The 14,008-nt window shown below is 53.4% G+C and overlaps 5 protein-coding genes across 5 annotated transcripts; all 5 read right to left on the bottom strand.

Moving 5' to 3' along the window:
* Positions 1 to 64: 64 nt before the first annotated feature.
* DSM5745_06813 (uncharacterized protein) lies at positions 65 to 1,825 on the bottom strand (the record flags this gene model as incomplete). The annotated part of the gene is made up of 3 exons (XM_026748829.1): positions 65 to 467; positions 517 to 796; positions 847 to 1,825. 3 exons carry the CDS (start codon positions 1,823 to 1,825, stop codon positions 65 to 67), a joined length of 1,662 nt encoding a protein of 553 aa, XP_026603133.1.
* A 291-nt stretch (positions 1,826 to 2,116) lies between these two features.
* Positions 2,117 to 6,088, bottom strand: DSM5745_06812 (uncharacterized protein; the record flags this gene model as incomplete). Its single annotated transcript, XM_026748828.1, has 11 exons — positions 2,117 to 2,282; positions 2,348 to 2,781; positions 2,837 to 3,282; positions 3,332 to 3,613; positions 3,669 to 3,937; positions 4,545 to 4,633; positions 4,699 to 4,854; positions 4,919 to 4,995; positions 5,260 to 5,602; positions 5,759 to 5,803; positions 5,939 to 6,088. 11 exons carry the CDS (start codon positions 6,086 to 6,088, stop codon positions 2,117 to 2,119), a joined length of 2,457 nt encoding a protein of 818 aa, XP_026603132.1.
* A 1,151-nt stretch (positions 6,089 to 7,239) lies between these two features.
* On the bottom strand, positions 7,240 to 8,910 carry DSM5745_06811 (uncharacterized protein; the record flags this gene model as incomplete). Its single annotated transcript, XM_026748827.1, has 1 exon — positions 7,240 to 8,910. One exon carries the CDS (start codon positions 8,908 to 8,910, stop codon positions 7,240 to 7,242), a length of 1,671 nt encoding a protein of 556 aa, XP_026603131.1.
* Positions 8,911 to 9,813: 903 nt separating this feature from the next.
* Positions 9,814 to 11,475, bottom strand: DSM5745_06810 (F-box protein; the record flags this gene model as incomplete). Its single annotated transcript, XM_026748826.1, has 1 exon — positions 9,814 to 11,475. The coding sequence occupies one exon, from the start codon at positions 11,473 to 11,475 to the stop codon at positions 9,814 to 9,816; it is 1,662 nt and encodes a 553-aa protein (XP_026603130.1).
* A 418-nt stretch (positions 11,476 to 11,893) lies between these two features.
* Positions 11,894 to 13,139, bottom strand: DSM5745_06809 (LysM peptidoglycan-binding domain-containing protein; the record flags this gene model as incomplete). The annotated part of the gene is made up of 4 exons (XM_026748825.1): positions 11,894 to 12,399; positions 12,454 to 12,609; positions 12,682 to 12,827; positions 12,889 to 13,139. The coding sequence occupies 4 exons, from the start codon at positions 13,137 to 13,139 to the stop codon at positions 11,894 to 11,896; spliced, it is 1,059 nt and encodes a 352-aa protein (XP_026603129.1).
* Between the last annotated feature and the right edge of the window lie 869 nt (positions 13,140 to 14,008).

Genomic DNA, 14,008 nt, shown 5'->3' with positions numbered 1-14,008 from the left:
TTAGGTATCCTTGTTTGACGAAGACATTTCCATCTCAGCAATTGATCACTGTGTTTGACAGAACCTACCCCTCCACCTCAACACGACAGTGGAAGAAATCCACAAAATCAAAGATACTCCGCTTAAACCGCCCTCGGAATGTCCCATCGGATCTATTCACAGTCTGCAACCCGTATTGCTCCTCGTAACTGCCGAACTCGTTATTAACCATGATCGACCACGCCAGCGCCCCAATAACATCGACACCATCTTCATGAATGGCCTTGAACACTTCTCCGAGAAAGCCCTTGTAGTAGAGGGTTCCCTCAAGATCATACCGCTGGGCATCCTCCGAGCGCTCTCCCTCGCGAAACGGGTTGAAACCGAACTCCGTGACCATACCATTATGCCGGACGGATGAAAAGTATCCCACACGTATTTCAGTTGCTGGCGCGCGTATTGTGGTGCGAGTGCGGAGTACGCATTCCCTGCATGCCCCATCAGCCACCCGTCCTCTTGCTGTGGTGACAGGATCACGCAGAGTGGCCAGTCGGGGTTACGTGGATTTTTGGCACGCGAGTCAATCCCTTCGATAGCAGGCGCTGCGAACTGAGCAACATATGGGTCAAAGGCCCAAAAGCCCACCGTACCGTTGAAGCGGGCAATTTGCGATGCCGATAAGGGGGAAGACCTAACGTGTCTGTTTCCAGGACTGACGAGGGAATCTGCTGGCCAAGGAAAAGCGGGTTTCCCATGATGCCAAGGACAAATTCCTGGTACCGTGCTGTGGCGTGCACATGGGACTCGTTGTGGCCATCTAGCGGCACAGCGAGATTATTCGCAAACTTGAGGAGATTTGTCCTCTACCTCCTAGCTCGTCTTTGTACCAGTGGTACACGGCAGCGTGAGCTTCCTGTATGGTAATCAGATCATTCCAGTCATCGACGAGATTTAGAGTGGCGATGTTTGGCTCATTAAATGTGAACCAGTACGGCACGCGATCGGCGAAGCGAGTGATGACATGTTTGGCATAATAGAGAAAGTTCTCCGGCAGCGTCGAGAAGTCGTCCATTTGACCCAACGGAAAGTCAAAATGGTTGAGGGTGGTAATCGGAGTGATGCCATGTTCCAGGCAGGTGTTTATCACGTCGTCATAGTGGTCAAGACCCTTGGTGTTGATCGGCGAGTCCGCGGTGCCGAAGGGGACGATCCGCGTCCAAGATATGGAGATGGACAGGTATGGAACGCCTATCGCTGCCAGGCGGGCAATGCCCTCCTTGTACACGAAATAGTGCATCGCAGCGACGTTAGCGTCAGACCGGTTGTTGGCTGACTGCACGGCACCGGTCACATCCATCACCGAAGGACCCCAACCATCGTGCTGCAAGGCGCCTTCAATTTGCCAGGCGCTCGCTGATACCCCCCATACAAAGTCTGAGGGCAGCTTTCCACTGTGCTCACGGGCTACGGTATAGTACATCGGTGGCGGAAAGATCAGCTCACACGACGCCACGGGCACTGCAGCACGAGTGCTGGTGAATGGTGGAGACGACGTGTACAATAGGTTCGCCCATAACCCGGCATACGCATCGGATCCATATTCCCCGTTGCCAATTCCTCCATTCAGCTCCAAGGTGTACGCGGTATATGTTGCATTGAGAGGGAGCAGCGATGACACCTCGCTGAATGGCCGTGCAAAGGGCGTGGGGTATGCCACGGAGCTGCTTAGGGGCGTGGCATAGCGTGTTAAGATGACCTGGGTGTAGTGGAACATGGCGTCCATTAAGGATGCATGAGCATACTTCAAAAGGACGGTGGCTATGCCGATGGAGGCGAGGACAAACATCTTGGCTGCTTGTGGCCATCTCCGTCCGCACTCCATTGATTCGCACTGACCTATACCCCGCACCATACAGTGAGGCGGCGAAATCGGCTGGTGGGGGATGTATGATGTGGGGGATCAACTGCTACTCCGGAATGTGGACAGGGCTTCGAACACCATCAAGGAACGGCTACAGGAATACCGGCGAATATATCAAGCAGCCAAGGGTAAAGTCTTTGCCGAGGTGCACGCGACGCTAAGTTACGTCCAAAGTGAACCCATTCAGTTCCAGTGGGATGAAAGATCTATTCGACGCTAGGATATCGTAACTCTGACTCCCTGGGACCCTCTCTTGACCATCGGCAGGAACAAATCATAGTCATATTGAACATCAGCAACCGTTGTCTCATACAACTCCATGCGTGGAAAGACCCGCAACGCCAGCGCAGCCAGGGCGCGATACAGGTTGCAGTATGCTAGACTATACACTTGTCAAATGCGGTCACCAGAAAGGAGCCGACTCGAGCAAGAACGGTGCCAACTCACTTGATACCTAGACACTGTCTGCTTCCCCTGGAGAACGCTGTCAAGGACGCATCCATCCGCCGTCGCTGGGCCTCGTTGACACCGAGCCATCGCTCGGGGCTGAATGCATAAGGATCAGGGAATGCCTCCTCGTTATAATGGTTAATCGCATTAGACATCCCACACGGCGTGCCGCGCGGTATGGAGTACTGGAGCCTGCGGCCTTTGTATTCGCCTTGATACACCAAAGTCTCGGTGGGCGCACCGCGAGCGAGTCGCGCTCCCAGGCCGTGCGAAAGGCGCAAGCCCTCTAATACGACGGCATTGAGGTAGGGCAGTTTCTCAAGCGCAATCCATGAGAGGTTGACAGCGTCCGCGCCTTCGAGTTCCCTTTGCAGACGGTCGAGCGTTTCTCTTTGGCTCAGGAGGTAAAAGGTGACGACGGTTAGAGCCCACTGCGAGCGTCAATATTCAACAAGCATGCTGGCGATAGCTGTCGGTTCAACTTACAGACGTCGTGTCCGTACCAGCAGCGATCACGTTGAACCCTTCGCCTCCCAATCGCCAGTCCGACTTCTCTACCTCCGGCAAATTTGAAGCGAGAATAGCACCAAATATGCTTGGCTTAACATTGGACACACCTGTATTGTACTCTTTTCGAGCCTTTTGTATCCGCGCTGGCATTCGCTCATTCGCCTCGGTTAGCATCTCTCTCAGGTCAGGACTCGCCCATGTCGGAAACAGCTGGGCGACGTTCGTCAGGGCCCGCACGAAGGGAAAAGCTCGAAAAAGATGGACTGGCCCTTGACCTCCAAGCAGCGCTTTCCGGAAGTTCGGCTCCCATTCTGCTTGGCCGACAAACCCAAAGGGCTCTCCGAAACAATACTTCGAAATCACGTCGGCCGTGAAGCAGCTGTACGCTGTCTTGAGGTCGAACGGTTTGTTGTCTCTCGTGCCTTCACATCTGTCAGTACTAGCCTTTGCTCGTGAGCTTGACAAACCCACCCAGCCGGATCATCTTCTCGCATAGCGCCTCAGCCAGATCCTTGATGCCGGACTCCAGGTTCGATATCTGCGCCCGCGAGAAATATTTATTCAGTGCGGCCCGACGAATACGATGCAGGTCATGGCCGCTTGTCGCGATCGTTGACGTCGCCACTGAGCCAGAGAAGAAATTCAGGTAGTGCGGCTGTTTGTCACGCTTGCGGCCGGCGCCGGCGTAGATCTCGTCGACGAACGCAATGTCATTGAAGTGCAGTTCCTCTGGGTTGATCCGGACAACTGGACCTACAAACGCATTGGCATCAAGTATACGCCAGAAATCGAATTGCAGGATGCGCACCGTATTCTTCATGCATTCGCTTTATCCTCTGCGTGTACGTGCCCCCCAAGACCAGGTCGAACCATATTTCATATAGCCAGGTTGCAGCGGCGAGTTTAGGGCCGGGGATATGGCTGAGAGGGTGAAGTGGCGAGACATTGTACAGCATCTGAACGACATAAAATACCACCCAGGCGACGACGATCGTTGTGAGTGGACTCCATGCTGGCAACATATCCATCGCTGTCTTTGGCTCGATGAGAGCATCGCTGGGGCAGTGCGACATTTCCCTGGGCGATCAGCGATATTTAAAGTATCTGCAACCAGTCCACCCCTCCAGCTTGTCACTTGTGTGATAGACACACCGCACCTCAGACAGGGATAAGACCGGCGCCTTGTGTAACATCCCAAGCTTCCCTGGGCTTTCCTGCTATTGGACGCCTCCTACGCCGTAGACCAGGTGCGGCGTAGCCTAGAACATGATCCTTGCGTTGAAAGAAGCGTACAGCCAACCACCGCACACCATTATAAGCAACCGCAGCATCCTGGCGCTACCGTACATCGAGGCGGCTTGGGAATTGGTTTCGTTGGTCGATGAGGAGGGGTCGATCACTTGATGCAGGGGATTGTCGTACAGATTATCCATGTTCGACAGGAACAAAGAGAATCCGTGACGCCATCTGCAGCCTCAATGGGCTATGTAAGTTGGTGCTGGGACTGCTGGCAGCTGGCAAGATCTTCGTACAGGAAGCCATCCCGCTTATATTAGACTTTGGTCAAAGGCCTGTGCTGCAATGGAGCGCCTAGCGATGCTGCACTCGACTGCTAATGCATTCACCATCCCATACTCACCCTTATGACCTCACGGGCATATTAACCTCAATGGCTGGCACTTACACAGCGGTTGAGATCTTAGGGTCATCCTCAACATGATACCTGGAATGGGACTTGCCGCGACCATTCGGATATGTGTTCCCGCAGCACGGCTTGAACGGGTTTAGTTGTCACAGTTCCAGATCCGAACTTCTGCGATCGCATGTCTCTTTCTCACCTTCAAGTGCAGCAATTGGTACATACATGCCGCTCGGACAAGCTCGGGGCGAGATAGGTGTGGATGAAGCCGTATCAGCTGCGGTGCATATGCGCCAACGCTGGTCCCGCGAGGCTCCGAGTTGTTGGCGCAGGGTGGCCTGTGAAACATTGCTGTCTGGTCTATCAAAGTGCATTTGTGATAAGAACATGAGGGAGGCTAGGCAGGACTAAACGCTTACCAGCTGACTGGGCGATGCCAGGCTCTCAATGTCACCATCTGTCCCCGGCTCCCATTTTGCAAGTCCCAGGACACGATCTGCTTTGCGGTTAGTCAAACTTTTGCTTGGATCGCCGCCGTTGCATTTGACATAACTAGCACCTACGCCAATTACGCCTCGATAACAGCCTGAACAGCGAATGGCGAGCGCCAAAAATCTGCCCTGCCCTATCTAACAATGCCCTTCAATGCTTCTTGTTTCTTTCCAGCGATCCCAGCATCACCATTATGCTAATATAATATGCCGTCGCGCGCGTGTGCGTGTTGTCTCTGGTATAACATGATCATGCACCAGGAGCCTACTGTATCGTTTCTTCAACGCGCGATCCAGACACTGCGGGATCATCCTCGCTGTCTCATCAGACCAGTCATGCAAGATCGCATGGAGGTAGTACACCATCGCGCCGTGTACAGGTTGCGGCGTGAGGAAATTATGCGCCATATTATGCAGGGCGTCCGGCGCTTTCGGATCGGCGACTACATTTGGCAGGTCCTGGATGTAGCAGCGGAATGCAAGATCGGGATACTTGGATAGGAACTTGTTCGTGTCGTGCCCGAGACTACCGCCGACATCGACGAGAATCGGGCCGTCATGCTTCGCGGCGGCATGGGGGGACTGGAAAAGGGAGCGATTCCGAGCAGAAAGCTAAACCAATCAGCTTAAACGTGGTTGCTAAGACTTGCTTGATGATATGATTTGCTTCTAAGGCGCGGAGGACACGGACTGTTCATGGCATCAGCAACAGTCATGATAATGCAATGCAGGGGCGGACCGACCAAGAAGTTCAGGCGAACAACCTACCATCTCCGCGAGATACTGGACATCCTCTTTGACTCCTTGCTTATGCTACTTCTTGAATAGTTTCAAGTGCCTTACAAGCTTTATGCTGACGGCAAGAGAAGCCTGCAGCCGTTAGTTCTTGCCATAGAGCTGCGAAGTGCAGAGATATTGTGAACGTGCATGATTCAGGGCCAATCGCACCGCCGTCTCCCACGGCGTCTCGAGGCGGCTCGCGAGCGCATACGTCGCCAGAAGGGCCTTGTTCCTGTCGCCGTTATTTGCGAAATCCTCGAATTTGATGGTGCTCAGGTCGGGGATGACCTCGTCAATGGATCTTCGACACTGCGTCATTGCGCCTGTGGTCCTGGTGCTGCTTCTTTGCTTTTAGAAATTACAGGGTCCGGGAGCTCCACCTGCAGCAGCTACAGATCTTATGCGCCGTGGAGAAAGACCTGGGGGGTAAGCTATATTATCGCACCATGAAGCCACAACTTACAAGAGACCCCTGTCGCATTGGATACTTTGATTTGCTGCCATGCAGGGCTGTGACGTGTTATGCATGAGCAGAGGGTTAATGTAGGACGCTGGTAAGCAAGCATGCGCAGCCCATCGAATCACTATAGAAGTAATGTTGTCCTGCCTAAAATGGTCGCCTGAGCTCACTGAAGTTTATACAAGGAATAGACGCCCAAGACCCTGTTGACCTTGGTCACTTGGCTATTTAATGTTAGGTTGATGTCTGGGCTGGCAAGATCGCGGTTTCTGAACCCTACCATAGCATCATTTGGGAGAACCAGCTATTGGATTCGATTCGGCTGTTTATGGCAGACCATGCTGCTGAGTTAGATGGTCGCTCGCTGTTTATCCACCCCTTTCCTGTGGTAAGACATGGGCCTGCTGCTAACGTCACAGAATAAAATGTCAAAGAGGCATGTGAGGATTTTATGCTCCAGTGGGAGTGATTTGGGAAAGGCATTGACAAGGCAGATCTTCACTCCTGCCCGAAAAGTCTCTTTATTATCCCCATGGCCACCGCAGACGTCGTAAGTTCTTCTGAACAACTTCCACACAAGTTTCAAGCTGCCAGGCAAGTTGCTATTCTTACCGCAGCACTGTCCGGTCGCGCCCCAAGGCGCTAGGTTCTCTTATATGAGCAAGATCACTAACGCAGAAGACAAGCTTCCGGTCGATTTGCCAGGTAAGGCTCCGGTACCCACTGCGTATCAGATATCCGGTCTGCTCTTGTGTCAGTTAGGGCTAATTTCCACTTCCGGTGTTCCCCGAGAAGGTTGGCTTTGGGCTGAACGATGAGGATGTTAACTACTGCGGTGGGATGAAGCAGTTTCTCTAACTATCATGATCCAACGGTGTTAGGGGATGAAGGTATGTGGGCGAGGTCTAGAATGAATATTACATAGGCTAATTGGGAATCCATCAAGTGGGACAAGGTATGCTGCATAAATTCGCAGACCAGAGGTATTAGACCCTATCAGCATCAAACATCACAATTCTTCAGCCATACCTGCATCCGCCACCCGATGCCGCGAGCCAAAGTCCAAGACGTGGTACTTATACTTTCTTAGGTCTCGCCGCCGAAGATGCTCGTCCTTCCGCGCAACTTCAACAAGGACCCGGTCGTCCCGCAGAAAGTGAACGTGATGGTCAGTCCTCGCCGGGGCATACCTCGGATTCTTAGTAAACAGCCAAGGCTGGTTGATCATCTTATCGTTGACGCGGCGCCACACGGGCAGGCATTCGGCGAGGAAAAGGGCATTGTCCGCTGTCCCTGCAGGTGCATCTGTATCAGTACCCTGCAGGTCTTGGTGCACCTGTCCGAATGCATGGCGCGGGTCCGTCGTCAGCGCACCAACGCACAGGCCATTCGTGATGTTCTCCCCAGGAAGCCAAGTCAACGCGTAGCAGCCACTGAACGGATTAATGGCGAGCGACTCCGGCCGCAGGGTAGTGTTCGTCCAGCGGACAACTCGAGATCCCCCAGCTTGCAGTTGAAACTGCCCATCAGGGCCAGCGCAGAACTTGTGGATGGTAATGGCCGTGGGTGCGTCAAAGGCATGGCTCAGCAGGGCGAACTCTTCCTTTGTGTCTGAGCTCACAAGATAGCCGTGTTGTCCCTGTCCTAGATCCACCTGAACAGTCTGCTCTAACCCCCCCGTCTCGCCGTCAAAGATGAAAATGCTTCCACTGGCTTCGTTGCTGGTACCATGCGTCACTCCGGTGGAGCCGACTATCGCAAGGGCCTCGCGCCCGCCGGCGGAAACAAGTGCAGAGTAGTTGCGCGAAAGACGTTTCCGGCTCGGATTGCCGAGGACATGCCCCATTCCTTCGAACAAGTTGAGTGGTGTCGCGGTCGTGTACAGTGTCTGGCCGGTCTGGATATCCAGGGCCATCAGATATGCAGGCAAAGCTTCATCAACAACAAGGGCAAGATAATAGAGTCTGTTTTCGCCGAATAGCAATGGATAATCGCCTGGTATGCTGACGGCGTAATTGTCAAACTTGCGACGCCATAACTCCTCTCCTGTTTCTAGGGAAAGCAAGTAGTCCTGTTCTTCACCGTTGGGTTGGCGGGATGCACTCTCTGGCTGCGTTCGAATCAGGATGTGCCCGGCTGGACTAAGCGTGATGCTGCGGACTGGCGAGGTGTCGGTGACCTTTATGGGAGTACGCGGTTCCAGCTTGTTAGCTCGCCGGAGGCCCCCTTCTTCCTTGTGCGTGAGATCTTTCCAGAAGATGGTTTCATGTTCCTTCCACGCCATGAAGTTGCCTGCGACAGCAACGCAATGTGATGTGGCGCGCATGGTGCGTACAGCAGTTGGTTCTCCGGTAGTAAGCGCGGCGCAGGATTTGAAGAGCTTCACTGCTTCAGAGGGATCGCCAGTCTTCTTTGGTTGGGTTGCGGCGGGAAACCGGAGACGTAGACCGGAGACAGCCATCCAGTTGCGGAGATAGTCTTGCCAGCTCGTGCTGATTCGTTCGCATCGGACAAGGTCGGAGGCGTCGAGATACTGGAATATCATACTGACGCATTCGACCGGCAAGAGACGAAGGGGGTCGGTGCAGGCTGTGTTGGCTGGAGCGGTCGTGACAATAGACATCTCAGCCGGGGCGGGAAGGTCTCTGCTGATGTCTGTGATCTTTCTCTTGCGCGGCATTCTCGCACAGTAGAGAGCTTTGCTGTGGTAAATAGCAGTGAAAGTTGGTACGCTGCTTGGCGGAGTGTTCTGGTAGGCAAAGGGGACGAGTGGGATGAGTTGTGGAAGAGGAAGTGTGTGGGATTTACAAAGGCTGGCGAAACAGATGCTCTAGGTCAGTAGGCTATGGCGTGGGTTTTTAAGGAGTTATTTATTTAAGAAGGGAGTGAATATGGCAGTGATACGGCAGTGAATATGGCAGTGAATATGGCAGTGAATGCAGAGTTGACGCTGAATTTGTGGATCCGATGGAAGGCATATTCACCTTTGCTGGGCAATGGTATCCCAAAACACAGAATTGGCAGCCCTAATGGGCTTCAAAGACTGCTACCCATTGAGCATTTACTGTAGTGTAGTTCGCCTTTTACTCTTGGTATACTTATGGCATAGCAAGATCAACATTTCCCCGCTCAGAGGCCATCTGTCATTCTTACATGTAACTGCCAGGGCTTGCTTTGTTTCCCTCCCATATCTCATACAAGTCAAGACAGAGCTATTGATTCTTTCTACTGTTAACCGTTTTGTCTGCGCCATTGCAAACCAGGGACTAAAGGGAGTAGAAGGAGCTGTGATAGTACACAAGGCAAGCCATCCAAGTGAATTGTAGAGTCAGTGCTTAAGCATTTGCAATTCTGCTGTTTGGGGCTACTAAGGATAGCTAATCTAAACTAAGACATGAAAGTGATTGAGGGGAGGGTATGGACGGTCCTCTAGGCGATGTCCCTCCTTCTTACAGCATCTGGAAGCGAGTGGTGGCATGGTAAGGTTTGCATTTTAACTCGACACATGCTAGATATACCATGCCGTGTCCTCACATTTCATAACATGGGTATCGACCGATGAGCACGTCAGCTATTATCGCCATCAAGACTGCCTGCCGGGCCCGCTCAGCGATGCACGATGTCTCGAACCGAAGTCAAAAACATAGTGTTCGTACTGGCCCGCGGAACCTGTCCATCCCAGATAGATAACGAGCCTGTTTGGTCCTACGAACTTCATTGGACATGAGTTAGACCACCTCTCTCGGCCTGAAGACCAGGGGGGGAGTTTTCGCTGGATGAAAGCCCCTTCCTTGCTACGACAGAATATCGGATTATGGGGAACGGGAAATAGAGTGGGTGTTGGGACTATAGAAAGACCTTCAAGGGCATCTGCCAGCGCCTCATCAGCGGGGGACGACGCAAGAGTCCCGATCCGAAGCCCAAGCAAGACATCAGGTCCGAGAGCGCCAATTGATGAGTAGAGATGTTGGAAGGGGTCAATGGCGATGGCGTTCACCGGGCCGTCCCAGGCAAGTATGTTGGAACGTTGGAGGTTGAATTTGCCATTGGGGCCTGCCGTGTATACGTTGATCTTCAACGGTTTCCGCTCGGAGACAGGGTGGCTTATGATGGCGAACGCCCCTGGGACGTTGGATGTCACAATGTATGCATCGCTGTCCCTTTCGCTGTCCCGGTTCACGTCCATGTCCATGTGCATGTCGATTTCCTGCGTTCTGCGTCCAGTTTCGCCGTCGAAGACCAAAATGCCGCTGCTCGGTGGACAGTATCGAGGTGACCACGGGTCAGCGCAGCCTTTGAACCCAATTGCAATGAGCGCTTCCCGGCCACCGACCTCCACCACGGCTGTGTAGTCTCGGAACCAGGCGAGCCTTGGGGACCGCCAGAAGCACACGTGCTGCCTCAGTAGATGCCCGGTATGATCTAGTTGAGTTCTGTACAGGCGGTTGCCGGATTGAGTGTCAATGGCCATGAGATACTCAGTGTAGGCCTGTCCGACCTTCTGGATGGAGACGTAGTACAGCCTATCCGAACCAAAAGCCAGTGGACACTCCTTGAACCCATGATCTTCCCATGGGTGGCTGATGTCGCTTCGCCGCCTCCATAACTCGGCGCCCGTTTTCAGAACAAGGAGATAGTCCGTGGCGATGGATGGCCTAAACCAGCAACGCTCACTCTGCGTTCTGATCAGGATATAGCCGTCTGCACTTATTATCAACTTTAGGAAGTTGTCATCTCTAACCTCTAAATCACTCTGCGGCTTGAACCGCCGGGCTCGTCGCACTGAACCATCCTCCTTATGTGTTAGGTCCTTCCAGTAGATGTGTATCTTGGATCGCCAGGCAATTAGAGGGTTTGAGATCGCAACTGCTCCCTGGTTATACAGTGCACGAATATGGTGAACAGCAACTGGCCTCCCAGAGAGTATTGCTGCGGAGTTGTTGAAATATTGCACTTTGGTCATATTCCCGGGGATTTTAGGAGGAGCAAGCGCGGTGGGAAAGTGCAAACGGAGCCCGGTATTCTCTATCCACGTGTGGACTAGACTATTCCATTTTCTGCTGAGAATTTGGCATCGAACAATATCTGGGACATCCAGATATCGGAAAATGATGGCAACACAGTCGTAAGGGAGGCAGTGGACTGGGTCGATACGCGTGTTCGCTGGAGGCAGCATGGTAGGGCGTTTCTGCGCCGGAGCAGTTGACCCTTCGGAAGTTGGTGAGCCTTTCCTTTTCAGCGACATTCTGGTGGTTTGGTCGGAAGGCCTCTGGGTAATCAGCTCGATCTGTGGCTTGCTTTCTCGCGATGGGGGGGTAAGTCTTGGGATATGAATACGTGGGGAGGTTCTTGCTTGCCTTGCCTAAACCTAGAAAACAAAGATGAAGGCTCTTTTGGAAAACGGTAAGAGGCGATGCACAGGCAGACTGATGTACATCTGACAGCGGATGTCCGACTCTCTCTCAGAAACCTTCATCAGCCAACAGACTTCTTTGTACTCCCAATCGCGGTGCGCTTCCACCACATTCTATCAATTGACTGCTATCTAATGCGCTGGTTTTGCAGACATCGAAGGAACCCGCCAATCCCATTTTCCTGCCATGATACCATTGCCATCTAACACGCCCCCTTGTAAGTAAAGCCCTAGACACAGCCCACCTCTCCTAAACCAAATACCCCCTCTCCTTATTAATACAAATAAACTCCCCATCGGCCTCATGGAGATTCTGACAATTGAGCCCAGGATTCCACTCACTAAGCTCCTCCTCACTCATCCCCCCAACGCCCTCCTGCAGCATCGTCTCGCACGACATCAGCGGGCTCAGCTCCATCCACTTCATGCACGGACTCACGCTCTCGAGCCGCGGGTGGAACTCGCTTGTCGCAACGCAGTAGTAGTATCCCGCCCAGATGCCGCTGCAGGAGTCGTACCCCCCGACCGCTGGGTTCCAGTCTGCGAACAAAGTCTCGTTGTGGTTGAGGTATGTGAAGGCGTTGGCGTGCACGATCGAGAAGCACGTGTCGCCGGGTTGTGCAAGGTAGTAGGTTATGCAATCTGGGGATATGCCGGCTTGCGTTGGGGAGGGGGGTGGGGTTGTGCCTGTTGCGGTGACGATGGAGGCTGGGCTGGTCGTTGTTGTTGGGGGTGTGCTTGTGGCGGAGGCGGATGCTGGGGCGTTTTAGCTCATACTTGCGTGTCGGTGAAAGGAATTAGGGTACTTACTGGATGATCCGACGCACACGTAGTAGCCCAGCCAGAGCCCGCTGCAGGATGTGCCGACGGCTGGGTTCCAGCTGTAGAACGCGTCCAGGGTGATTCCGTTGCTGACTGCGAGGGCTGAGCAGGTGTCGCCGCTGACGACTTCATGGTACTTCGTGCCTGCGACCAATCAGTATCAAGGCTATGAAGCAGTTAAGACACTCGGCGCAGCCAAGCAACTAGGGCACATACAGTCCTTGGAAATCCCATCCTGCACCGGCGACGGAACAGCGGTAGTGGTCGCCGAAGGCAGGGTGGTGGTTGCAGAGCCTGATCCCGATACGCCAACGCAGACGTAATAGTCCGCCATGAGGCCCAGGCATGTGTCCTGAACAGCCCTGCACAGCCAAGAAGTTAGGACTAACTCCCAGGAATTGTGTCAGAAAGCGCGGCACGTACGGGTTCCAGTCATAGAACTGGGTCAATGGGATACCGGCCGCCTCGGCGATTGCATAGCAGCCATCGCCGGATTGCACTTTGTAGAAGTTGGTGCAGGAGGAGACTAGGCCTGGCTGCGTTGGGGCCGGTGCGGCGGTTGCTGTCGTTGTAACGCTGGCGCTGGTGATGGTTATAGAGGCTGCGCGGGGGAGGAGTGCGGCGTGGCCGGCGCCAGCCAACATGCCGCTGGCAAGGAGGGGATAGAGGAACATGGTCGAGGGAATGGATCAAAGGGTCTCTGGACGGCTCTCAATAAGCAAAAATACAGACAGCGACTTGGGCTATTTATGTGCCGCGTGAGCTCTAGCAATTATTGCAATCTCGCTTATTGTGTAGACCCATGCTAGTAAGGCTCGCAATCTCCTTCTCTACACACTAAGCCTCGAACTAGCTTTAGGTCCTACTGTTAGGGCGAGAGCGCATGCTATGGTAGGTGGCGTCGGCTAATAGTAGACCCACCAAGGGCCCTGCGATAGAGCCCGAGGCACGAGGGATTCTCGAGCCTTCTGAGCCTTAGCAAATGTTCTTAGGTATGCTAGGAGCGGCCGTCACTGGTAGTTCATACAGTTCATTTCCCAATCTTTGGGAGAAGAACCGAGATTGACAAATGACAATGTCCTTGTGAACCGCGGTCCATGCCGACTTGCTTCTCCATATGAGACTTAGCTTCATGGAAAGTTCAACCTCAGCGTCCTTGGCGAATCTATTAGTTCAGCTAGGGCACGGCTTCGCTTACCTAGTGCAATCTGGGCCCTCAGGGAGTCCCGCCCTTGCAGCTGGAGCTCCGAGATCGCTCGTCCATCTCCCGAGCGTTCCGCACCAGCAACGAACGCCTCTCAAACCCTGCTCGATGAAATTTGAGGCACTCTGCAAAAGCTTTTGTTTGTGGCAACGCAATCTACAAAATCATCTGTATGCTATAGTTCTTCTTTTGACCATAAGATGGCTGCTAGGTTCCAAGTTTTACCGTGGAAGTGGCCCGAATAGGGTTAGCTTGGCCCTACCTAGCGATCCGCTCCCTGCGGGCCGGTGGGGCCGGGCCGGAACCAGATCACGAACCACGAACTGCTTGACCATGTCA

Source organism: Aspergillus mulundensis, assembly GCF_003369625.1.
Source record: "Aspergillus mulundensis strain DSM 5745 chromosome Unknown scaffold_6, whole genome shotgun sequence".
Classification (NCBI taxonomy): domain Eukaryota; kingdom Fungi; phylum Ascomycota; class Eurotiomycetes; order Eurotiales; family Aspergillaceae; genus Aspergillus; species Aspergillus mulundensis.
The sequence above is the reverse complement of the archived record's forward strand: the minus strand, read 5'-3'. Positions and strand labels throughout refer to the sequence as shown.